General features: G+C 54.4%; 1 protein-coding gene and 1 non-coding gene across 3 annotated transcripts in view; both read left to right on the forward strand.

The window, feature by feature from the left end:
- LOC126002006 (transmembrane protein 132B-like) overlaps positions 1–26181 on the forward strand; it is a 101968-nt gene that overhangs the window by 39639 nt on the left and 36148 nt on the right. Inside the window, exons 2-3 of one of the 2 annotated variants that reach the window (XM_049769200.1) lie at positions 7824–8706; positions 22937–23083. In XM_049769200.1, the coding sequence (XP_049625157.1) occupies positions 7824–8706; positions 22937–23083 (1030 nt within the window). Of the gene's footprint in view, positions 1–7823; positions 8707–15389; positions 15433–22936; positions 23084–26181 lie in introns of those variants that run through there. The other variant, XM_049769201.1, reaches the window with a different exon arrangement.
- On the forward strand, positions 10478–10668 carry LOC126002916 (U2 spliceosomal RNA). The gene has a single exon (XR_007493513.1). It is a non-coding gene; the product is annotated as a U2 spliceosomal RNA (small nuclear RNA).

A 26181-nucleotide genomic window follows, 5' to 3' on the forward strand; every position in this document is an offset into this window, starting at 1 on the left:
CTCTGGACTTCCCTAACCGAGACTAAGCCCGGGCTCTTCTGAGAAATGCCGACAATGAATCTGCATCAAACATGCTCCGTAGACTTTGGCGAGTACTGGAAGGAACCCGGGGCTCTGCCAGATGGTGGAGACCGCGCAGGCCTTCTTCATCAGACTGTATCCATGGCGCCTCCTCCTGCAGGTCTGGGAGTGCAGCAAAAGCATTCTTGCAACGTCCTGTCCCGGGGTCCAGATGGCGAATCTGGCTCAGTTGAGGTGCAGGACCCTCCCTGTCCACTCCTGCTCCTGCTTTCCTGGCTTCTGGCACCCCACTAAGTGTAAAGGAGCTCCCATCATTGTGGCACCCTGTAAAATAAGAATCCATGGGTTGTGATCTCACCCTACACACCGTGTTTCTAACCCCTTAGGCGGACGGGTCTGATGAAGCAGGATAGTGGCGGCAAAATAATAAAATAATACAAGCCAGTCAGGAAAGGATGAAAAAAAGGCGTCTGTCTCTTTTTGCCTTATGCTAGCAAATAGCAGGAACTTTGAGGGAGGGAGGGAGGGGGAGGGACGGAGAGAGATTATACATAGAAAAAGAAGAGGTTTAGGGTAAGAGGAAGTTGGGGGAACACTTTTGTTTGTTTGTTAGCTAGATCTCATCTTATTTTATTTATTTTAGATTTTTGGTGTTTTGGGCCACACTTGGTGATGCTCAGGGGTTACTCCTGGTTTTGTGCTCAGAAATTATTCCTGGCTCGGGGGACCATATGGAATGCTGGGGATTGAACCACATCCGTCCTGGGTCAGCCATGTTTAAAGCAAACACCCTACAACTGTGCTACCACTTCGGGCTCCTAGATCTCATCTTATTATAGTGCCCCAGGATGCGTCTCTCTGGGGGCTTTGGGCCTGGCTCTCCTGAATCTTCCCATGCACACATCTTTCACCCACGTGCCTTTGTAGAGAAGACATTACATTTTTTATTACTTTTTATTTGGGCTTTGGGCCACACCCAGCAGTGCTCCGGGATTATTCCAGGCTCTGCACTCAGGAATCACTCCTGGCAGGTTCGCACCCTTCACTAGAACACCATTTCCCACCACCACTGCTGCCTTTGGGGCATTTCTCCTTCTCCCCTGCCTCCCCCTTCTTCTCCCCCTCTTCCTCCTCCTCCCTCTCCTCCCCCTCCCCCTCCTCTTCCTCCTCCCGCTCCTCCTCTCAGAGAAGACTTTAGATCAGCCTTGAACACCTCAGCCAGCCTTCCAACCTTTTTCTTAATGTATTTATTTTGGGGTGTCTTCTAGGATTACTCCTGGTGCTGCTGGGGGTATGCGGTGCCGGAGACCAGAGGGGTTGCCCTGAGCCCTGATGCCTTCCGGCCCCTCCTGTTCTCCCCCTTGCTCTGTCTGACGTGTTTCCGCACCTGCTTCTTTCCTTGTACACCTATTCCTTCCCCTGAAATGTCAGTCCCACCGTGTAGTTTCTGTCTGGCACTTTGAGGGTTTGTTTGAAGCGAGCGGGTGATGTTGCAGACCCGGGAGTGGTTGGGGTTTACCAAGGCCTGTGGGTTTGCTGGTGAACAGGGCACCACTTTCATGCCCAGGATCCCTCACTGTTTCCCTTTGGACCAGGAGCTCATCCCTGTACTAGGGCTGGAAGAGCACTGGCCTTCGAGCACTGTTGGTGGAGGTTGTGGCCACTGCCACAAACACCCTTCTCTCAGCATCTGGGAGTGAGGAAGCGGAAGACACATCCCTGCGGCAGTGGACCATCTTTCCTCCTGCTTTCTCACCAGTGCCGACCGCTCCTGTTCCTCACTGCAGAGCTGGTCTGCTCAGTGAGGTATAAAATAGGATCCAGAAATGCGACAGAGCCCAGATGGTCTTGCTGCAGGGCCCCCCTCAAAGCACTTCTCAGTGCTGTTTCTGTGCTGGTCACAGACATCCCGCATCCTCGGGTCCTGTGTCACTCTCTTAGACTCTGGTCCACGAATGTCCCACATCCGTGGGTCCTATGGTCCATCACCTTATGACTCATGTTCATATCTGTCCTGTATCCCTGGGACCTCCATTCCTCTCCCAGACTCTGGTCCACGCCTGTCCAGCATCCCTGGTGCTGGTGTCTCGTTCTGCAGGTCAGTGTGGGCCTGACCCAGAAAGTTCCTTGGTGGGGGGGGACAGTTGATGTCACTTAGCCTCAGGCCAGGGACAAAGGACGTGTGTGTGTGTGTGTGTGTGTGTGTGTGTGTGTGTGTGTGTGTGTGTATTGCCACATCAGTGGCACTTCGAGGTTACTCCTGGTTCGTGCTTAAGAATTGCTCCTGGCAGGCTCCAGGGACCCAGGGATCAAACCAGGGTTGGCTTCGTGCAAGGCAAATGCCCTCCCCACTGTGCTATCACTCCGACCCTACAAAAGACTTTTCTTCCAGCCACATCAGTGACCTTGCCAGAGGCGCTTGTCTGTGGGGATGTGGTTCTTTGCTTTGGTGCTCTGTGATTGGAGCTCCTCTCCAGCTCAGGGCTAGTGCACCCAACGAGAGGCTCCTCCGTCAGCTGCTCTGGGTGGCCCGGAGAGCATCTGGTCTGGAGGTGCAGTTCCTGAGGGGGTTTGCAGAGCTGGTGGGATCTGAGATACCGCTCTCAGTGTAGTCAGTGGAAAAGGGGGTGCGCATGATTGGGAGGTGAGCGGAGAGGCAAGGACAGGGAGTAGCTCTGAGAGGGGCTACAGGGTAGTGGCAGCAAGAGATGACAGGCATCTCTAGCAGTGCATGAGAATCATTTCAGGGCATCCCCTGGGACAGTTTCCAGAACCTTCCAGATGGCTTTGGCTCTCACCCTCTCCCCTAAGTCCTTCCTTGGAGCTCCCGGGGTGTCTGGCTGGATGCTGAATCCCGTACCCAGAGACCAAGTAATCACCTGGTTGTAGCAGCCTGCTGGTGAGCAGGGGTATGGCGCCCCTTGCCCAGTATTTCTGGAGCCTCAGTTCTCATTTCAAAGTGCTCCTGGAACCAGATGGAGACATGGATCCAGGGATGAGACTGCGGGTGTGTGTGGAATTTCCACGGAATCAGGAGTCCATACTCAGCAGGCACAGCTATGTGGCTGGAGGTGTCCACGGGGGTCCCAGCACCCCATGTGCTGCTCTGCTCTAGGGCCTCGGCAGGGAGCAGGCAGGGAGCGGGCAGGCCAGGAGGGTTTCCACAGAGGCAGGCCCTGCAGCGCAGAAGCCCCGCCTGTGGCCGCTTCCCCGTGGGAACCGAGGAGGGACCAGGATCAGGGAAATTGCCGGCCGCGTTAAATTTAGATTTATTCTGCTGGAGCTAATTGTAATCTTTATTTGGTCCCAAGTGATTCATTCTTATCGTGCTTATTATAGCTGAGAAAATTAATTTTTATTCTGCCATAAAGGTGGCTGTAATAATCTGGGTTCAGGGAGGGGGGATTACTTTAATAAGATTTGCCAGGAAGCTTGGAGGCGGTCAGCTCTTCCAGGCCTTGGAGACCGGCCTGCGTGCTGGTGAGGATGTGGGGAAACTGGGGGTCAGAGCAGGGGGCTGGGGGAGCTCAGCCAAGGCAAGGACCAGGTGTGTTTGCTCTGGGCAGGGTCCAGGCCGGCTTTGCTTGAAATACAGGAGACGTGAGAGGGTCTGGCCGGCCCTGAGTGTCTGACACACTTAGAAGCCAGTGCTTTGGGGACCAGAGGCTGACCCCAACATTGCATTTCGTGGGGATGACAGGGATGGGGGCTCCGGACTGGTTGGGCCAAAGAGTGCCTTCCTCAGAGGACCTGAGTCTCAGCCTTGTCATCTCTTATCTGCCCATCATAGCTGCTCTGTTTGTTCACATAGTACTCCTGCCTTAGTACTCTGGCCTGCATGTCAGAGGAGGGCACGGCCCAGGCTTCCCCCAAAGAGCTGCTTCCACCTAGCCCAGCTGGGCCCAGGGGGACCTCTCAATCAGCAGAATCACAACAAGCAGTGCCTAGAGCCCCTGACCCAGTTTTACAGGGTGCAGGGAGGTGTGTCTGTAACCCCAACTCTCCTGCAGCGAGTTCAATTCCCACCGGACCAGCCCCCCAAGCCTCAGAGTGCTGGGGAGTGTGGCTAGAGAGGAACGTGAGGGGCCGTGAACTGGCTCATGAACCCTTTGGGAAGGTGGCCTGGGGTGTCTCCACTGGTCAGTTGGGACTTTGGCAGAACTTTCCAGAAACACTGAGCCCAGTTCTTGTCATGGCAGGAAGAGTCCAATCTGTGCCCCCCTTTCTGGTGACTATTCTCAAAAGATTGGGGACCCCTTAAGAGTCATGTGAGCCATAGCCCTGTTTCAGCACTCCTAACTCTGTTGGGCTGGACCCCAGGATTGCTCTGACCTCTCCCACAGCTACCAGCTTCACCGCCGGCCTCTGTCCTCCATCCCAGGCCTTGTGCATTCCCCACAATGCCTACTCGGGCCACCTGACCATTGATGGACAAATGTTACCTGGTTTCCTCCATCGGAGGGAAGAGACTCGGACCCTGGCACCTGAGTCCCCCAGAGTGGACAGAGTGGAGGGATCCTCTCACCCCACCCCCATCTTCTGCATAACCTTACCTGGTGGTAAGACCTGCCCATTTCTGGGAGGGATCCTTGGTAGGTAACAAAAGGATTGCCTCAGGGGCAGCAAGGGGATTGGTTCAAGGATTCCTCAAGAGAGATGGGGGAAGAAACAACAGGAGTGCTGGCAGGATGGAGAGTTATGAGAGTTTAAGTGCAGGGCTGATTATAGATGCAGCTTAAAAGGTTGTGATAGGGGCCCGAGAGATAGCACAGCGGCATTTGCCTTGCAAGCAGCCGATCCAGAACCAAAGGTGGTTGGTTCGAATCCCGGTGTCCCATAGGGTCCCCCGTGCCTGCCAGGAGCTGTTTCTGAGCAGACAGCCAGGAGTAACCCTGAGCACTACCGGGTATGGCCCAAAAACAAACAAAAAAACCCCAAAAAAACAAAACAAACAAACAAAAAAAAAAGGTTGTGATAGAAGCCACATCTGTATTGGCTAGTTTTTGATATGTATGTTTTAGGTCATTGAGTAAATTTGTCTCACGTCTATTGAAGATGCTGGTCCCTATACAGTTTATTTTGTGTGGTTTCATTATTTCCTATTTCATATTTTGCCGCCCATGCAACCCACTCTCCCTGAAGTGGATTCATTTAAATCCCACCTATGCTGTAGGACAGAAGCCGCCTACAGCAGTATCCCTAGGAAGATTAGCTGTCTATGGACTCGGGGACCCCTGTCTGACTCACACTGCCCTTTGGGGGCCAATCACTGGCACTGACCGGCTGTGGGCAGAATAGTCTGGATCAGGCACAGAATCCCCTGGGAAAGCCATTGACCTGTTTTCAGTTGCGACTGGCAGCCCAGCGAAGTCTGGTTGGTATCATCAGCATAGCAACGATGGTAAACAAGGCTCTGCCAGGCTCTGTGGCTGCAGAACCCGCAGGTCCGAAGGAAGCGGACAAGGGACAGCCCTGGGGCAGGCGGCTGAGGGCTTGGTCTGGCTCTGTACTGCTGACTGTCATGGGCTGGACAGTGCCCATCTGGTGCCCTGCGTGACTGCCTGGGATAGGGCTGGGAGACTGTCCACCATGTGTCCTAGGGGTGCCTTGGCTCCTTCCTTTGTTTTTAAAGTTTATTTATTTATTGATTGATTGATTTCTAGACTACACCCAGTGGCATTCTGTACTCAGAAATTATTACTGGCAGGCTCAGGGAGCACATGGGATGCTGGGAATCGAACTGGCTACCTCCCAGGTCGACTGCATGCAAAGCAAATGCTCCACCACTGTGCTATTTCTCCTGTCCAGCCCCTGCTCTAAGGGCTGAATTCTGGTACCAGCGGTGCTTACAGTGGCCAGAGAGGCACCGAGCTGCCCAGGCTGAGGCCAGATGAGCCTGTGGAAAGCCCCCAGCCTGTCAGCTGACCCCTTCTGCTGTCCCTTATCTTCTGTTCCCATCTGCTGACCCCCAAAAACAGGTTACCCCCATTTTGCTTTTTTTTTTTTTTGGGCCACACCAGGCGGCACTCAGGTGTTACTCCTGGCTTTGCGCTCAGAAATTGCTCCTAGAAGGCCCAGGGGACCGACCATAGGGGATGCTGGGATTGACCCTGGGTTCGTCCAGGGTCAGCAGCATGCAAAGCAAATGCTCTATCACTGAGCTATTTCTCTGACCCCAAGTTACCTCTTTGTGTTGCTGGAGGAGAACCAAGGATGGAGGAAAGAGGAAGAGGAGGAGGAGGAGGAGGAGGAGGAGGAGGAGGAGGAGGAAAAGGAGGAGGGAAGTAGGGAGAGGAGGGTCAGCACTAGGTCCCGGCCTTGTGTCACCGGTTTTCTGTCTTTGTCATGAGGGAAACGGCCTTCCCGGGGCCCTGGGGGATTCGGGTGCCTATCTATCAGTGCTCCCCATCTGCAAGAGCACCCTTTTTGGCTGCCTGGGAGGATGGCCCGCTTTCTTACACTCACTAACAAGAGGCTCATTACACTGTTGTGACTTGCCTATTGTTTCCCATGGGGCATTGGTGGGCTATGGCGGAAGCCCCCCATAGCCTAGGACCTCTGGAACCTCCATCCTTTCAGCCCGGTAGCAGGGAGGTACTGTTTGCCCCTGCAGGGCGGTGTCGCCTGCTCACTAGGTGGCGATGTCGCTGCACCATGACTGTTCCTGTGAGGCTTTCCTTGAGGGGTTCCCAGGTGGGGAGCATTGAGTTGGGGCATCCTGTAGGGTCTGGGGTCTGGGAGCTTGTCACCTATGTCTCTAGTGCAGCGCTGTCTCCGGCAGCGCTAAAACAGAGAAGGGAGAAGGACTTGAGTTTCCCTTGAGTCTCCCCAATGTCATTTCCCTCCCCCAGGTCTCGGACTGTGGAGAGAGGTGTTGATGAGGGGGGGGGAGTTTGGCGTGAACCCCAACTTGGAGCCTTCCTCACACCGTGTCTTTATTTTCTGGCCTGTGAAACTGTGGAGAAGCTGTTCCAGAGGCCACACACACGCACTGAAGTAGTGACGGGGGATCCCTGTCCCTACCCTGCTGCGTTCATAGGCTGGAGATGGCTCTGGGTGTAGCAACATGGGGTCCCTTTCTGTGGGGGCCACTCGGAGGACTGATCGAGGGAAGCACACTGCAGTTGTGCTATGGTCATTAATACTAATGTTTTTTTATTAAAAAATATTTTGATTTTTTTTGGGGGGCCACACCCGGCAGTGTTTCTGGCTCTGGGCTCAGAAAATCGCTTCTGGCAGGCTCGGGAGACCATATGGGATGCCGGGGATCAAACCTCGGTCTGCTGTGTGCAAGGCTGTGCTATTGCTCTGGTCCCTCTTTTAAATTTTTAAGAATATATAAGCTGGGCAGGGCTGGGCCAGGCACATTAGTGCTCTGACTGTCCTCTCAAAATCGTGGGAAGGAGGCTCAGAAGCAGCAGCCTGAACCCTCTCTGGGTTTTTGTCCTGTGACTTTGGGTGGGCAAAGTCACCTCCAGGAGACTTGAGAGCAGCAGGAGGACAGGGGGTGGTGATGGACAGCTGGAATTTCAGCAAGAGGGCCCCAGCCTCTGTGGTTGCCGCTCTGCAGGCCTGAAGGAGCAATTCTGCCTCTGTCTCTGCATGGGTTCAGGGCAATATTTCAGTCACAGGCTTGTTGGCAAATGGGGCCCTGGGTGCTCGGTTAACTTGGGGACCCTGGAGAATAGCCCCCACACCATGTCTCTGCAGGATACTCATGTCAAAACCATGTCTGGGAGGAAGGTGCCAGCTAGCAGGTCCATCAGGGACTCGGCCTCACCTGCGCTTTTCTTTCTCCGCAGCAACAGGGGCACGAGCGGTGGTGGCCGGCCCGCAGCGGTACTCCTCACTGCCCGCCTACCTGCCCACCACCCTGAGCATCTCAGATGCCGAGGACACGTTCTTTCTTCGAGAGGCCCACCAGGGCCTGACGCGCAATGCCAGTCTGCAGGCCCGTGCCCAGCCCTTCTTTGTGCACCGTGCCCACACTCCACTTACAGTCAATGCCAGCTACGGCCCCTTCTTCGCCGAGGCGCCGGTGCCCGCTGAGTTCCTGGTGCCCTTGATGCCCTTCGAGACGCTGCCCGTCCGCTGGAAGGTCAAGTCTCACATCCTCGACAGCGCCATCTACTCCAATAGGCCCAAAGTGCAGACGCTCTTCTACGTGGCAGGCATGGACTGGACGGTGACGGACCCAGAGCTGGCCCTGCCGTGCGTCCGCATGTCCGCCTTCCCTGAGGCACGGGAAGTGGCGGCCAGCTGTCGTCTGCAAGGAGCACCGGGACTGTGTGTAGCTGAGCTGGAGCTGCTGCCTGAGTGGTTCAGTTCAGGGCTGGACCTGGAGCCCGAAGAGGAGATCCCGGCTCTGCTGGGAGGCACCACCATGGAGCTGTACTTCAACCTCTACCCGGCCAATGTGGCCGGAGAGTGTCCCCTGCAGGAGGGCGCGCGCTGGGAGAACAGCGTCCACGCTGACCCCGATGGGCCACTGCCGGCCGCGCCCGCCCGCCAGCGCATTGGCAGTGTGGTAGTCTATCCCACCCAGGATGACCTCCGGTGGTCACTGCTGACTCTGGACCACAATGTGGCCCTCTCGGTGCCTCTGAACCTGGTCCGAGAAGGCCACACAGCCACCTTCCTGGTGTCCCTGACCAGTGGCTCCATGACTGACCACTTTACACTGCGGTGAGTGTACCTTGGGGTGTGGGGGGGTAGAGGGTGGGGTGGGGTGAGGAGGTAGGATCCATGCAAGGCTGGGTGCTGCCAGGCATCCAGGGTGTGAGGAGAGACAGGGAGGATCCGGGTGGACTTAGCTGGGTGGATTTTCTAGAAGTTTCTAGAAGCTTCTTTCTCAATGGCTCTGGTAGTGGTGGGGGCCAGAGCCATAGCACAGCGGGGAGGGCATTTGCCTTGCACATGGCTGATCCAGGTTCGATCCTTGGCATCCCATAGGGTTCCATGAGTACCACCAGGAGTGATTCCTGAGCAGAGCCAGGAATATTCCCCGAGTGATGCTGGGTGTGGCCCCTCCACCCCAAGAAAAGTCTGTAGTAAAGAAAGCACATGGGCCAGGTTGGGGGATTTGGGCATGTCTGGGGGTAGCAGGTGCCACTTGAGCCTCGGCAAGGCTTGACTTAGTAAGAGCAGGCAGGGCTGGACAGACACAAGGAGGCTCTGAATACCAGCCACCTGCTTATCCCTCATGAGGCTGGGACGTGGGGCAAATGGGGAACCCCCAGCATGTCCACGGGCTCCAGGAAGGGTGTGAGAACCTGGACACAGGTTAGGGAAGGGTGGGATAGTGAATGCCACCCTAGGGCTGGCTCTGTAGGGCGGGACCAGCTGTGTCCTCTCCCCACCAAATCACCCACTGCCCATCCCTGAGCTGGCCAGTGCTGGTGCTCCACCACAGGTCTCCAATGTACATTTTGCAGATTTGGAAACTGAGACTGGAGACGAGAGGCCCCCATGTGTGTGTGGTGCAGCTGGGGGAAGGCTCAGTGTCAGAAATCGGGGTGCAGTGTAGTGGAGGGCTGAGGGCGATTGTTTGGAGCCTTCAGAAGTTTTTCTGCCTCTAGGGAGACAAACCTCTTCCCATCAGACCTTCGAGGTCTTCTCGGGGAGCGTCTTGTCTTCCTGCCCTCTACCCCCAGATGGGAGACCCCTACCCCCCGTCTTCACGATGCATGTTTCATGATTAGGCTGGAGGCAGGTAACAGACTGACTGACTCTGAGCTTGTTTTTCTTCTTTTTTTTTTCAGTTAAAAAGTTGTTCACGATTGAGTTTCAGTCCTACAATATTCAATACCTTTTACCTGTGCCCATTTCCCACTACGGATGCCCCCAGTTTCCCTCCTTAAGTTTCCCACCTTAAAGACACCCTGTTTTCACACCCAGAGCACACACCCCGCTTTCCCTAGTCCCCCTCACCCCATCTTCCCTAAATGCAGAAGCACATGCCCGGTTGGAATCCCTTCTCACATCCCACCTGGTTGGCCAACAGAGCCCACATCTCACTCTCCACCAATATCAAGATTCCTCTCCCATCCATGATAACCAGAGTTCCTCTCCCGAAGTGGTTGGCGGGGGCTTCTTTGTGGGATCCCACCTCACCAGTGGCTTCCAGTCTTGGGACCTGACTTCGCCAGCGTCATTTATGTCCCTTCTCTATGAGACTCTTTCTCTCTCACTCTCACTCTGTCTCTGTCTCTGTCTCTCTCTGTCTCTGTCTGTCTCTCTGTCTCTGTCTGTCTCTGTCTCTCTCTGTCTCTCTGTCTTTCTCTCTCTCTCTCTCTCTCTCTCTCTCTCTCTCTCTCTCTCTCTCTCTCTCTCTCTCTCTCTCTCTCTCTCTCTCTCTCTCTCTCTGCCTTTTCTTTTGTTTTGTTCTGTCTTGGAGAAACACCCGGCATCGCCGCTCAGGATTTACTCCTGGCTCTGTGCTCAGAAGTCGCTCCTGATCGCTTCTTGGCCTTTTGGCTAAGATCAAGTGTAGTATCTGTTTTTATCAGTTTAATATCTGATATCTCATCTATCTGACAACAATATATTAAATGAATTTTTGGCACTAGAAAATGGAATAGGGGCTTGCTCCGTCCATTCCACGCATTGACCTGGTATTGCTCTATCTCCATAAATGGTGCACCAAAAAAAAAAAAATTGCTCCTGGCAGGCTCGGGGAATCATAAGGGATGCTGGAAATCAAACCCAGGTCTGTCCATGGTCAGCTGTGTGCAAGGCGGACGCCCTATGGCAGTGCTATCTCTCTGGACCCTGTCTCTCTGCTCTATGGGGGACCCAGCCCCATGTCTAGACAGGGAGGAAGATAGGGGTGTGGGGCATGGAAGGGAACCAGGGGGTTGTTCAGCTGCTCTGGGGAGCTCAGAGGATCCCCTCCGGACCCTGCCCCCAATGCTCTCTCGCTTGCCAGGACATGCAAGTGAGTCCACCTTGCTGAGATTTACTGCTCTCCCCCCAAACTCTTTGACTCTCAGGGTCCCCAAGGAAGAGGCTCTGTCAGCCACATCTGCCAGGATTGAGGCCATGTGATATACCCAGAGCCCCATCCACCTGCACAGTCCCCAGTTTCAGGGGCCCCTTCCAGACACCCGACTCCTGATCTCCTGGGGGCTTAGACACATAGACAAAACATCAAGGCTTGAGGGAGCTGGCCACATGCCCAGAGCTCCAGAGGCCCCCCAGAAACCAGCCAGGGCCCCGGTCCCCCTCAATGTACCTGCTGCCCTTATGCCAGCTCCCAGCCAATACAACCTCCCTGTTTGAAATGTTAATCTTGGTGCTTAGTCTCACGCTAAAAAAAAAAAGTACCCTGTTTGCTGGCTGGTGCTTCTGTGCCCAGAAATCCAGGCTTTATTACCTGAAGCTCCCCTGGGCACCCCATGGCGGACCCATCTCCCCTCACCGGCCCACACGGAGCCAGACGGAGATTCAGCAGAGCTTAGAGGCGGCGCGTCTTTGGCTCGTTCCAAATGTCATCCCTGCCTTGGCCGTTCAGGGAGTGCATTTCCAGCCTTTGCAGTTGGTGCCCACGCCTGGGCCCGCCTGGCATCTCCCCTGGCACAGGGCATGGGGCCCGAGAACTGGCACATGTGGGCAGGGAACCTGGGTATGGTTTGGAGATCCCAAGATTCGAGTGGGTTGTGCAGACGAGTTTACCTGAGGCCATGGTTCCGGAAAAGTGGAAACTAAGAGGGACATTGTGGGTCATCCGCCCACAGTCCTGCCAGGCTGCATGTAGCCTGTGGATGGAGGATGGTACCCGGAGGTTCCTCTCTCCCCCACTTCTCATCACCTCTTCTTCTGGATGGATGTTCCCCTGCTGAAGGGCACACCCAGGGGGTCCCTGGGGCTGCAGAATTGCCAGCAGAGAAACTGAGGCTCGGGAGGGACACATCTGCCTTCCTCGGGGCTGTGAAACGGTGGGACTGAGACTGGTGTCAGGAGCTCCCGGGTGAATCTGAGCCCCTCCTCTGCTGGTTCCAGAGACCAGCACCCCATACCCCTTAAGGGGTGTTTCTGGGGCCCAGCAACTCACACCAATCGTGCATGGGTTCTACCCATGTCCAGCGGTGGGACCTGGGGGAAGGCGCCTCTCATCCGTGGCGGGGAGCTTGGGCTCCCTCTGCTCATTGAAAAGTGCTCCCCCTCCTTCAGATGTTGCAAGTGTCTTAGACTTCCGTTTCCCCTGTTATTTTATTCGGTAATACTCCCTGACAGCTGGCCATGTTGAAAGAAATCGTGGTAAGAATCCCTCTGTCGACCGTCCTGCCTGTCAGCCATCCATCTCAGGTTTTTTGGGATGTGTTTGAAAGTCAAGTGCAGACGCACCCCTAAATAGCTTAGGATGAAAAATTATTTGCTAGAATTCATCACGCCCAGGATCCGCTCTGGGGCTAATGTTGCCAGCGAGATTTATTTATGGGTTGAAATGTCCATGTGAACAATATTACAGCTTTCCAATGTGCAGACACGCTAGAACTTGCTATGCTGTTGTTGCTTAAAATTTTCTGCAGAGGACTGGGGAGCTCTCAGGGTACAAATCTTGCACACTTGTTGCAAAAAAATTTTTTTGGGGGGGTTTGGATCATACCTAGTGATGCTCAGGGGTTACTCCTGGCTCTGTACTCAGAAATCACTCCTGCCTTGGGGGACCAAATAGAACGCCGGGGATCGAACCCAGGTCTGTCCTGGATCAGCTGCATGCAAAGCAAATGCCCTACTGCTGTGCTATCACACCCTTTTAGTTAACAAAACTGTAGGGTTTTTCTCTTTTACATTTTGTTTTTTTTTGGGCCATACCTGGTGGTTCTTAGGGGTTACTCTTGGCTCTGCACTCAGAAATTACTCCTGGCAGGCTTAAGGGACCCTGTGGAATGCTGGGGATTGAACCTATGTTGGTCTCAGACAAGGCCAGCACCCTCCCTACTGTGCTATCGCTTTAGCCCTAGTTTCATCTTTCCTTTCCTTACTGTCCACTAAAGTTTGCATACATACCCATAAATTTGTGGCCCAGGAGGGATCCTACCTTACATCAATTCAGTGTGAGCATCTGTGATCTTCTAAAGTCTTTCTCAATAGATGGGGCCATGTCTTGGAGCCACCAGTTCTGTTTGTCCCTTGTCCAGATGAATGAGTCCATCATGTCCATTTCACACAGTCCCCGATGCAGTCAGGCTTGGAGCCTGCTTTCTCTCTCCTTTTTGCCACTTCTGTCTGTTGTTCCTCTGTTCTCCAGTTCTTGTTTTTCTTGGGATTTATCTGGATATTTTCATTCCTGTACTCCTGGTATGAGGCTTACTTTCATCAGCATGTATGTTGTTGTTTTTGCTTGTTTGTTTTGTTTTTGTGGCACTCGGGGGGTCATCCTGGTTCTGTGCTCAGGAATCACTCCTGTCAGGCCCGGGGGACCATAAGGGATGTAGGATTGAACCCAGAACAGCCAGCTACGTGCAAGGAAAATGCTTCTTGCCTTTGTTTGTTTGTTTGTTTGTTTTTGGGCCACACTTGGTGACGCTCAGGGGTTACTCTTGGCTATGTGCTTAGAAATCACTCCTGGCTCGGGGGACCATATGGGACACTGGGGGATTAAACCACAGTCTGTCCTAGGTCAGTGCATGCAAAGCAAATGCCCTACTGCTTGGGCCACTGCTCTGGCCCCTGTTTTTGCTTTTTTAAAAATTAGTTTGCTTTGCATTATGTACATGGCTATAATTACAGTTGACACCTGGCTAGAGGCAGAGCTAGGGGACAGTATGGAATACTGGGGATTGACATAGATTGGCTACGTGCAAGACACATGTGTTATCCTCACCCTGGCCCCACATTACGTGTTTCAATACTGCTGCAAAATTTCAAATCCGGTGGCCTGGGGCCCTGAGTTCCCAGGTGCAAGAGAACTTTCTGGTTCTTTCTGGTTCTCCTCCTCCTCAGAGGCAGAACTGGGCAGTCATCTTGCTGTCACCATCACTCAGGAGCGCCGGGGATTGGGTTGAAAAGCAAAGTGGGTAATTGTGTGCGGAGTAGCCCTGTGCTCAGCAAACACCCTGCGAGTTCAATCTCCTCTTTCAGCATTTCGTGGTTGCCTGCCAATGCCTTGCCGGTGAATGATCGGAGAGAAAGGGGCATTGCTGGTGGGAGACACAGCTGCCTCCCCGCCTCCCTGATTTGGGGGGTGCCAGCTTCTCCAGATCTCAAGTGAACATGGAGTGAGCTATGCAGAGCTCTGTGGTCACCCCTGGAGATAGAAAAGATGGTTTCTGTCTGCCCTGGTGTTGAAGGCGACTCAATCTACTGGGCTGGCAGTCCTGGGAGGCCAGGGAGGGCAAGGATGAATTGAGTTACACACGGTAATTCGGTTTAGTCTGATCACACCCACTCACTCTCTCTCTGTGGGTGGCCCCCCGGAAACACTGTCTACACTCTTCTTTATCCTCAGATCCTCTGGCGATTTGCTGGTGGCAGGTTTAACTCTCCGTCCCTGTGTCAGATGCTTGCCCTGGACTTCAGTCTGGCTGGTGGCCGGCGAGAGCTCATAGAATGTCCCCAGAGCTGAATTGCATTTGAAATCCAGCACGAAGCACCTCTCTATTCCTTTGGGGACCTGGGGTACGGATGTTTTCTCTCTCAGTCCCACCCGCCATGCCACGACTCCAGAACTTTCCCCTCCCGAGGAGGAACAGCACCGACCCCTTTGGGCTCCCTTGTCCTGTGGGTCTGCAGGGCAGCAGCGAGTGTCTTGAATGTTTTGTCCCCTGATATCCAGCGGGGCGGGGGGGTTCCTTCCAGCCGCCCTCAGACTTTGCCGAGGCCTCCCCATGGGCCCCTCTGTTCCCATCCGGTGTCCATGAGAGGCCTATGTCCTGAGTGGCCACCTGGGGTCTTATTCTTCTTCAACCCTGCGCTGTTGACTGGCTAAGTGCAATAATGCATTATTTGAGAAGGGCTTGCTCCTGGCTTTGTGCTCAGGGCTTACTCCATATTTTGGGCTCAGGTATCACTCCCAAATCTGTGTTCCGTGCTGACTCTTAATTCTGTGCTCAGTGCTGACTCCTGGCTCTGCTCAGGGCTTACTCCTGCCTCTGTGCTCAGGGCTCAACCTGGCAGGTTCAGGGGAATCTGTGATAATGAGATTGAACCCAAATCAGCTACATACACCGAGAGGAGAAAATATCTGCAGGAGAAATGAGGAGGCGTCCATGTTCCCCGTGCATGGCTGCACGCAGGGGAAACTCAATTTTCGTGGCTCCACATTGCAGGCCAATGTTCGGAGTTAAATTTCATTTTGCCATGAGGCTCAGAGGTGCTATGGAGCTCCACACGACCAGAGAAAACATCCCCGTCCCCGTGCCGGCTAATAAGGCCTCGGATAGGATTCGCTGACCAGCAGGAGTCTGCGTGCGCGAGCCAGAGGTTTTTATTTCTTCGCTGTCTCTGTGGAAATTCTGCTCTGATGGCGTCAGTCAGAAATTGCTACTTGTAGGGTGGGAGAGATAGCATAGCGGTAGGGCGTTTGCCTTGCACGCGGCTGACCATGGACGGACCCCGGTTTGATTCCTGGCATTCTATATGGTCCCCCGAGCCTGCCAGGAGAGATTTCTGAGCACAGAGCCAGGAGTAACCCCTGAGTGCCGCTGGGTGTGGCCTCAAGACAAAAAACAAAAAACAAAAAAAAAAAAAAAAAGAAAGAAAATGCTGCTTGTGCCCCACATGGGAGTTTTGATCCGAGGATGCAGCCTGGGTGGGCTTGTGCCTTGGGAAAGTGCCCAGAGCTGCTGCCCAAGAGAAGAGGCCCAGCCCTGGTGCCCAGCCTGTGACCATGTTCGGAGCATCCATCAGCTTGTTTTGGAGCAAAAACTGGGACTGGAAGTTCAGTGGGCAGCATCTTCGAGGTGGGCAAGGAGCCTGCCTGGGGCCTGGGGAGGTTCAGGCTTCCTGGGGGCACAGCCACCTGCTGGGTGTTTGCCGGAGATGGGGGTCACTCATCTCCCCAGGCTCTGCCCCTCCTTCCTGCCCCTGCAAGATGTTTTTTTTTTTGGGCCACACCCATTTGACACTCAGGGGTTACTCCTGGCTATGAGCTCAGAAATCGCCCCTGGCTTGGGGGGACCATATGGGACGCCGGGGGATCGAACTGCGGTCCGTCCTACGCTAGCGCTTGCAAGGTAGACACCTTACCTCTAGCGCCACCTTCCCGGCCCCTGCAAGATGTTTTCATGCTCCAGGTCCTTCCCCTGCAGGTTTTCTGGCATCTGCCAGTGCACCCCTCACCACCTGCTGTGGGAAAGGTGACGGAGGGGGTGCCACGGCCTTGTAATGTAATGCTCTCTGGGGCTCGGGTGTCCCTGGGTAACTGACGAACCTGTGCCCCAATGCCCCTTCCTGTCTGGTCAGTCAAGGGGACAGAGTGAGCGACTGGAGGTGTCTGTCTCCCCTCCCCACTGCTGCTTTTATTTGGACACACCCAGCAGTGCACAGGACTTCCTCTTGACTGTGCTCAGGGCTGTGCTCAAGGCTGACTCCTGGCTCTGTGGCTCAGGGATTACTCTTGGTTCTGTGCTCACTGCTGACTCCTGATCCTGTGCTTAGTGCTGACCCCTGGCTCTGTGCTCAGGGCTCACTCCTAGCAGGTTCAGGGGAGTCTGTGATGCTGAATTTGAACCCAAATTGGCTGTATGCAAGATAAACCCTCTCCCCGCTGTCCTCCAGCTCCATCCTCAGCCCCTGGTTTATGGGTCTGTCTGTCTGTCTGTCTGTCTGTCTGTCTGTCTGTCTGTGTCTGTCTGCCACAGGTAAGCCCACAGCTCAGGTGTCAGGTCCCACAGCATAGCTGCGTTTCGTGGCACCTTCTAGGCTGTTCCTCTGTGGTCAGCCTGGCAGTCTCCCCTCCCCTGTGCTGTGCTTCTCCCCAGCCCAAGGTGGATGTCCGTGAGCCCAGAGTTTGGGTGACCTTTGGGTGAGAACCAGATGGGTCCCATGTGGAGATGTGCTGTGGGGTGGGCCTCTCCCCCCTCGACTGTCCCAGCTGGGTGTCAGCATGATGCTTCTCAGTGGCTCTTCCTGTTGTAGGGGCTGGACTGGGGGCCCTCCCCATATCCTGAGGGCTGAGAGGTCCCCTGTGGGGGGGTCTCTGGTACAGGAGTTGCTTAAAGACCTCTCTCTCTCTCTTTCTCTCTCTCTCTGATTTTGGTCCACACCCAGTGGCACTCAGGGCTTACTCATGGCTCTTCGCTCAGAAGTCGCTCCTGGCAGGCTCGGGGAACCATATGGGATGCTGGGGATCAAACCCAGTCCTGTTCTGGGTTGGCCTCGTGCAACGCCCAACCAACCACTGTGCTATTTCTCTGGTTGAGGGCCCCCCTTTCTGAGGACTGAGACCACCTCAGTGAGCCATCAGACATAGAACAGGGCACTGAGGGGGCCCAGGACAGCTCTGGGGGGAAGGGGGTGAGTTACCTCAGATGAGTCTCTGCATTTGGCTGGCATCTGACTTATCAGGGGAGTCCTGTGCTGTCCTGACCTTTGGTCCTGGAGGACACACTGGAACCCACTAAGTGATCAAGCCAAAGGCTCCCAGGAACTGAGGAACTGACCATTTCCAGCCCACGAAAACCCCAGACACGGATTTCCCCTTATGAAACCCGGGGAGCCTTTGGCTTTGCCCCAAAGAGGAGGAAGAGGTAAAAACAATTTTGGGGGGCTCCTTGCCAGCCTGGGGCATCTTAATCAGGCAGTTGGGACTCTACCACCATGCATGAGTCTTTGATGGAAAGTGAGTTTAATTCCATAAAGGTCAGGCTCCTCTGAGTTATGAGTCAAGGACTTTTATGCCTCGGCTTTTCTTATTCATATTTATTCCCAGTGTTGGCTGTGGTAGGGGAGGAGAAATGCCCATCGTTTCCTGAAGTTCTCTTTATTCAATATTTGCTCTGTGCACATGCCGGGTGGCTGAAATATTGAACACCCTTCTGCCAGATGTTCCTCTGCCCTCGGGGTGCTGGGGGATGACTAAAAAAATATGCCTCTTTTGTGAACCGGCGGGATTTTATCTGGTTGTCAGAGCAGTGGAAATGTCAGACCACAGTCACATCCATTGATGAAGTTTTCTTTTTTTTAATGTCAACTCATTTTTTAAAACTTTATTTATTGGTTGGTTTTTGGGCCACACCTGGTGGCACTCGGGTTACTCCTGGCTCTGCACTCAGAAATTGCTCCTGGTAGACTGGGGGCCCGTGTGAGATGCCAGAATTCCAACTGGGTCCCTCTCGGGTTGGCTGCATGCAAGGCAAAAGACCTACCACTGTGCTATTTCTCCGGGACCATCGATAAACTTTTTAATTGCATTTAGAAGTAGCTTCACTCCAAGGGGCTTGGGCTCTCTCTGAGAATGGTGGTTGTGAAATGGGAATTTCCTGGCGCCCCTCACAGGAAAGGGCAAGGCTGGCTTCAGGTCTGGATGGACCCAGTCGTCAGTTCTGATTGATGTGGATACTTCTTGCTCGGTGATAAGAGTTGGGGGGGGGGGGGCTCCCAGTCACGTCCTGGACCACAAGACAGCTTGTAGCTCCATCCATGGTGGCTCAGAGAGATGGAAGGGCCCTCTAGAAAATGGGTATTCTGGTTGGCTTGGATAGACCCCATGGTTCTTTCTTTGGACCAATTACTGAACACCCTGTGAGGACACACAACATGAAATGTCCACAGCAGGCCCAATGGTTCGAGGCAGGAAAGACAGGGAGTCCTGTGTCCAGAGTACATTTACCATCATCACACTTTTGGTCAGGATGTGTCCTTTCTGGTCTCAGAATGAGACTCATTTCCATTTTTTTTTTTTTTGTTTTTTGGGCCACACCCGGTAATGCTCAGGGGTTACTCCTGGCTATGTGCTCAGAAGTTGCTCCTGGCTTGGGGGACCATATGGGACACCGGGGGATCGAACCGCGGTCCGTCCAAGGCTAGCGCAGGCAAGGCAGGCACCTTACCTTTAGCGCCACCGCCTGGCCCCAAGCACAGGTTCCCTAATAGCTCCTGGCAGGCACGGGGGACCATATGGGATACCGGCATTCGAACCAACCACCTTTGGTCCTGGATCGGCTGCTTGCAAGGCAAACGCCACTGTGCTATCTCTCCAGGCCCCATTTCCATGTTCATGGGTTCTGTGCAAAAGGGAACAGGACACCCCTATCTTGTTTGGTCAGAGGGGAGCTGGGTCCATCCTCTGTCCCCTGGAAGGTTTGATGGTGGAAAGGACAGTTTGTTCAATCCCAGGACAAGTTTCACTCCTACCACTCCTACCCTGGCCACTAGCGGGGAGTACTGGCTGTTGTTCCCATCCAATTTGAGCAACCCCCACAAATCATCATGTTGACCATCGCCCAGGGGCCACCGAGAGGTGGACCAGCAGAAATCACAGGGTGCTGAAGTTCCCTCAGAGCCTTCTCTGGAAGTCCCCTGGCATGGTCTGTCTCCCCGGGGATGGGCCAGCCACACTCACTGCCTCTGCAGCTCTGGTCAGCCTCCTGCATGGATTTGTGCCACCCAGCCAGGGTCTGTACTGCAGGGTTAGGGCTTACCTGAGAGAGGTCCCTTCCCAAAGGCTCAGCTGCTCCCGTCTTGGCCCGCCACACCCCTATCATGCAGACACCCACTTAGGGGTCCCTCATGCTGGACAAGTCTGTGCCGCAGACGGGCCAGGCACTGGCCCTGGGTACGGGGCCCACCTTCATGTCACCCCAGCTTACTGGGGCTGCCAGTTCCAAACCCACCATGGCTAGACTTTCAAGGCTTTGAAAGTGCCCCCAGGAAGTGTAGTTTTAGCCACTTGGGGGCCCCACTGCAGCTGTCAGCCCGCTGCCACCCAGGCCCCCTCTGTTCCTCTCCTGGCCCTATAGAACAACACTTCCCCAGCCAGGAGATCTTGGGTGCTTTGTCTTCCCTCCCACCTCCCCCAATTTTATGTGCTCCTGCCCCCACCTCGTGGCTGTACCCTTTTTTCTGCTCAGCCCTCCCTCACCCCCGACCCTCAGAACTTATTGCTGAGACCATCACTTTCTCCAGAGTTTCAGATATTGTGGTTTCCAAATAACAAGCACTAAGAATATCACCAAGCCTAAAAATATTTCTCTAAAACAAACGTAATGAATATTCAAGACATGGAATTTTTTTTTTAAACAGGGTTTAAATTGTTCTAACAAAAATAATCTAAAATTAAGAAGGAATTGGACTAAACGCTGGGACAATTTTGTAACTTGTATTTGGGAGCAAAGCAATTTGGTTGTGGGCTCGTGCCCAGAACTTTTTTCTCCTGTGGAAACGCGAACTTCCTCCTGGCTAACCTCCCACCCTGGAAACCGGCTGGGACTCATTTTCCTTCCTTTTAAGTGCTCAGATGTTCAAAGGCAGACTGGGCTGGGGGGGCACTGCCGCCTCCTCACCTTTCAGATCATGATTATTGGTTGAACATGTGACTCAATGCAACCAATGAAAACCTGGCTCCAGTGTTTAAATTCTAGAAGACACAATTGCTTTTCCCTGGTAGGTGAGGATGTGAGAGCTGGCGCTGCTGCAGCCATACTGTGACCACAAGAAAACTGGTCTCTGGGGCCGGCAAGGTGGCGCTAGAGGTAAGGTGTCTGCCTTGCAAGTGCTAGCCAAGGAAAGATCTCGACCGAGGTTCGATACCCCGGCGTCCCATATGGTCCCCCCAAGCCAGGGGCAATTTCTGAGTGCTTAGCCAGGAGTAACCCCTGAGCATCAAACGGGTGTGAGCCGAAAAAACAAAAAAAAGAAAACTGGTCTGTGCATAAAGCTTGCCGGTACAGGGCTGAGCAGAGTTGGGTCCCACGAGGACAGGGTAGAAGGGTGGAGTCGGCCCAACTAAAAAGTCATCTCCACTCATGCACATTTTATTCACCATGAACCAGAACTGGATTTTATTATTTTGGTGAGTAGCGAAAGATAGAACCACCATAACATTTCCGAGACATTGTCAAATGTGCATCCGTGACTTTGGGTGTCCTCAAGGCTGGTTGTGGGAGATGCTTTTCTGCTGAAGCAGGACTGTGTCTGGGCATGGGGAGGTGGGTCTGGAATCTGTGTTCTTGGGGGACTTCTGGGGTGGATCTGGAGAGCTGAGGCAAGGAGAGTATTCCTTAGAGAGTAATCCAGTGCTCACCCCACGTTTCTGTGTCCCTCTGGCCATGATCTTTTCCACACCCAAACATGGCTCCAGCCCATTTCTCTGTATTTAGGGATTGGAGCACCCTCCCATCCCCCGCTCTCTATTCCCATCTGGTGTCTATAGAGTGGACAGCAGGGGACACCTCCCTGCTTAGCCTGGGCCAGCGTTGTGTGGGGCCATTTGCAGCTAAGCCACATCCATTCTAGCAGGGACCCCCCACATACCCCTGAGCTAGCTCCCCCCTGAGTATAAGCACTGCAGAATGGGGCCCACTTTGGACTGGCTGAGGAGAGCAAGGAGACCAGGGAGGGAAGGAACTGAATCTCCAGTCTGATGTCCTGCAACGTTGGGTGGACCATGATGGGTGAGGGAGGGAGGATGCGAGAGGTGACAGGAGGGAGAGGTTGGAGGTACGTGGGTCCCCAGCGGAGGGCATGTCTCGACCTCAGTGCCGAGCACTGTCCTGGCCCCTGTGTTGTGTGGCCACTGCACTCGGCCAGTCCCATCTGGGAAGGGGGCTCAGCCCCGGAACCACCTTGCCAGCACTCTTGGGGTCAGACGGGATGGTTTCCTAGGTTTATTTGCTCTCAGTGCAGTGCTCAGAGGGTCACGAGCCAAGGCCCAAAGGCAGTGAGGCTCAACTGCATGCATGCTTGGTGTCAACCATGGGGGACTGGGCCTCGCTTGTGGGAGATGACAGGGGTGGACGTGGGTCCAGTGTGGGCTTGACCAGAGAGGCCAGTGTGGCACAGGGGATGCTCAGGCTGACCTTAGGGTCTTTGCGGGCAGCACAGGGCTCTGTTCATCGCTTGGTAGATGCCCGTAGATGCCCGTTGCTGCTGGTTCACCTAGACCCGGGGCCCTGATCCCTGGCCTCGGGCTCTGGGCTGGTGGCCGTGCGTGAGAGGACGAGGTGGCCTGCTCTAGGAGCAGCAGCCCCGGGATGAGGGTGCCAGGGTGCCCTAAGCTCCGGAACATTCTCTCCGGCTGCCTTGTTGGCAACCAGACAGGAAGAAGGAGGCGGGAAGTGGTCGGCTCAATTCGTGATGTGAATAAATTAATTCTTGGGGGCAGCGTTGGGGGGGAAGACAGAAGAGAAGCTGTGGGGGGAAGTGAGGGTGGGAGGGAGACAGGGGCACCGGTTCGAGCACTTTCCTGGGAGCTGAACTAGGCCATGCCAGGCAGCGGTGGCCTCTGAGGACCGTCACCCCTCACCCCTGCCTTGAACTCCCTTGAGCGGTGACTGCCTAGGTTACCCCCCCTTTTTTTTGGCTTTTATTTATTTATTGATTGATTGATTTTGGGGCCACCCAGTGGCACTTAGGGGCTACTCCTGGCTTTGTGCTCAGAAATTGCCCCTAGGAGGCTCAGGGACCATATGGGATGCTGGAGATTGAACTGGGTCCTTCCTGGATCGATCACATGCAAAACAAATGCCCTCCCACTGAACTATCTCTGTGGCCCCCCAGGTCATCTCTGATCCCCAACAGCACCCTCTCTTGGGCTTCCCAGCCTAGGCCCGACATGCCCCTTGTAGAATCGCCCCTTGTCCCATCCCTCCTGCCCACACCCTGCAGTTACGTTCTTATCCTGAGCCCCCATCCCTATGCTGATGAGCTGGGCAGCCACTGCAGTTTTGGGGGGCAGGTCAGAGTTCACAGCCACTCTTTTCTCTCCGTCCAGAGTCACACTGAACTGGTCACACTCATCTCTCTTCTACAGGATCAAGGCAGCTGCCGGCCTGCGGATTGCGGCAGTGCGAGTGAGCGGGGAAGCCCAGTGGGCGGTGCAGGAAGAGATGGAGACGGATAGTGCTCAGACCACGGCCACCCTCACCTGCGTGGGACGCCCCCCGGATTCCCAGCCCAGGTGAGTGCGCAGGGCTGGCGGGAAGGGGAGCCCATGGCTGGGGGTACCTGCTTGCTCAGGTGTGCTCTGTCTTACTCTCTCATGGTGCTACCTGTCTCCTGCTGGGACAGCACTCAGAGGCCAGTGGGCCTGTCCTTCCAGTGGCCCTGCTTTGCGTTTGGGGATCCAGACGGCCGCCCCTTTCCACAGATGCAGGAAACCCCTTTTTGCCAACTGTGTCAGGCAGTTCACACTGTTTTGAGGTCACATTGTTGGGGGGGGGGGTCAGAGTCAGATCGGGGCAAGGCAGTTGGCCAGAAATAACAGCAGAGAGGGCTCTTACCACCTGCCCAGGTTTCAGCCCCAGAGTCCTAGATGGTTCTGCTGGGTGGCCAGGAGTGACCCTTGAGCATAGAGCCAAAAGTCCTACCCTGAGCACTGTTGGGTGTACCCCCCAGTAAATGAGCCAGGAGCAGTTCAGCCAGGTACATCCTGGGGTTCAGTGACTTCGAATCAGCACCTTGTCAGGAGTAGATACTGCAAGGATGTAACACCTCCTCCCATGCACCTCTTCTTTCTGATCTGATGTCCTGGGGTCTTGCGGGGTCAGGCCACAGCTTCTGGGGGGGATGTGCTGCTGTGACACCCGTCAACACCTGGCTGGCTTTCTTGTGGTGCTGCTTTGGGTTGCGGCTTTGTGGTACCCGATGCCATGTGGGGTGCTGAGCCTGCAGCCTGCTTCCCTCACACGACATGACCATATGGACATGGCCACCCTGGTCCAATCGAGCAGCTAATAAACAGAGGAGAAGATGCCTCAGCCTGGAACCCAGTGATGAGAATCACAGATGTGTGAGGTGGTAAAGGGGGGACCCAGTGTTCAGGAGAAAGGCAGGAAGGACTTCACTGGGAAAAAATATTTATCTTTGTTGTATAAGTACCGTGCGCTAACAGATTGCACCACTGTCGCTGCTATTTATCTTTGTTGTCTTCTTTGGTTTGTTTTTGGTTTTTGGGCCACATCCAGTGGTGTTCAGGGTTACTTCTGACTCTGTGCTCAGAAATCATTCCTGGTGGGGCCAGAGAGATAGCAGAGCAGTAGGGTGTTTGCCTTGAATGCAGCCGACTGGGGAGGGACCAGGTTCGATTCCTGGCATCCCATGTTGTCTCTTATCCTTTCAGTGGTGATTTCTCAGTGCAGAGCCAGGAGTAGCCCCTGAGCACCGCTGGTGTGGGTCAGAAACCAACCAACCAAACAACCAACCAACCAACAAATCAATCAAATAAAGTTTTTTTTTTTTTTAATGAAATCACTCCTGGCGGTGCTTGGGGGCCCATATGGGATGCCAGGGATCGAACCCAGGGCAGTCACAAGCTAGGCAAACACCCTCCTGTCTCAGGGAATCTTTCTGTCCAATACATGAACTTGCAGAATCTTTCTGCAACCTGCCTCCAGGCACACCCAGGCTGCACATCTCCCCCAGCACGGTGGCCCACGAGTTGCCAACCGGTGGCCTCTTCCCAACACGCCAGCCCCTGGAAGGTGTGCGGCCAGAGAGTGGGTTTCAAGCCGGGTTGCCATCAGTGGTCCTCAAACTATGGCCCGTGGGCCACATACTGTATTTGTTCCCATTTTATTTCTTCACTTCAAAATAAGATCTAGGAATTTGTTCATTGTTTTTACTACAGTAGATTTGTTTTTAGTACAGTCTGGCTCTCCAATGGTCTGAGGGATAGTAAACTGCCCCCCTGTTTAAAAAGTTTGAGGACCCCTGACTGGTCCCGACAGGCTCAAGCCAGGCAGAAGGAAATGAAGTTGGGGAGTCGGGAAGGGCAAAGGGCATCATGAACTAGCGGCCCACGAGGAAGACAGGGCTGCGTCTCCTCAGTGTTTGGCCCAGTGGTACCCGAGGCAGAGGACAGGCCGGAGAATTTCCCATCAGCCAGTGCTCTCTTCTCTCCACATTTGGGGGCGATGCCTTCTGGCCCAATTTTATGGATCTGGTGATGGGTATTTTTTTTTAATATTTTTTTTCCAGGGAAACTCTCATCTCTGAGACACGCCACTTAATTTCCCCTCTGTCAGGAGGCAGCGTGGAGTTATTCCTCTCTTAAAAAGAATGACTTAAGTAGAAAATAATGAATGCAAAACGCGGTAGTTAAATGTCCGCGGTCAACGCTGATGGATCTGTTGTCGCTGGGCTCCCGCTACGGAGTGGAGGAAAATGATATTTAATCATTTTCGAGAAATAAAAACAGCGTGATGAATGGGCTGCCCTCGGCTGCCGAGAACCTCGCCCGGGCAAGCCGTTATTTTCCAGTTAATAAAGGATGCTCGGGGCCCCGCCTTGATCAAAGCTCAGACCTTCGGTTTTCAGGATGCTTAGGCGCTGGCAGGGGTAGGGGGCTGGGAGAGGACTCCCAGGTTTGTGCTCACTCCCAGCCTCTTGCATCGAAGGTGGGGGGCCCAAGGGGCTTCTCCACTCCTGGCACCACTCGCCCCTCCAGTGGCATTGGGCTCTGCGGGGACATTAAGGATGTGATGTCTGGGAGAATTATTTCTCAGAGCTGCCCCAGGTGGACTTGAACGAGCCCTTAGAATCCCTCATGGCTGGGGCCAGAGAGACGGCGCAGTGGTAGGGCACTTGCCTTGCACGTAACTGATTCGGGACGGACCACAGTTTGGTCCCCCCTGCGTCTCATATGGTCCCCCCAAGCCAGGAGTGATTTCTGAGCACAGAGCCAGGAGTAATGAGTAACCCCTGAGCATCACCGGATGTGTCCCCCCCAAAAAAGGATGCCCTCATGCAGGATGTTCCATGCCTGCACCCACCCCAAGACTGTGGAGGGCATTAGACTGTTGTCTTGTTTTTGGATCACATGTGGCAGTGCTCAGGGCTGACTGCTGGCTCTGTGCTTTGGGCCGACTCCTGGAAGTGCTCAGGGCAGGCTGCAGGCGAGCAGAGCCTCCTGTGCTGTCTCAACTGGGATCTTTGAGCCGCACCTGGGGGCACATGGTCTAAGCACTTCATCCCTGTCTGAGCCTGGCAGGAAAGTGGGCACGGGGCTGGGAGTCTCAAGAGGTGCCCCCACTGTCCAAGCATGGGGTGTCCGTGTGA

This window comes from Suncus etruscus, chromosome 2, assembly GCF_024139225.1.
Source record: "Suncus etruscus isolate mSunEtr1 chromosome 2, mSunEtr1.pri.cur, whole genome shotgun sequence".
Taxonomy (NCBI): Eukaryota; Metazoa; Chordata; class Mammalia; order Eulipotyphla; family Soricidae; genus Suncus; species Suncus etruscus.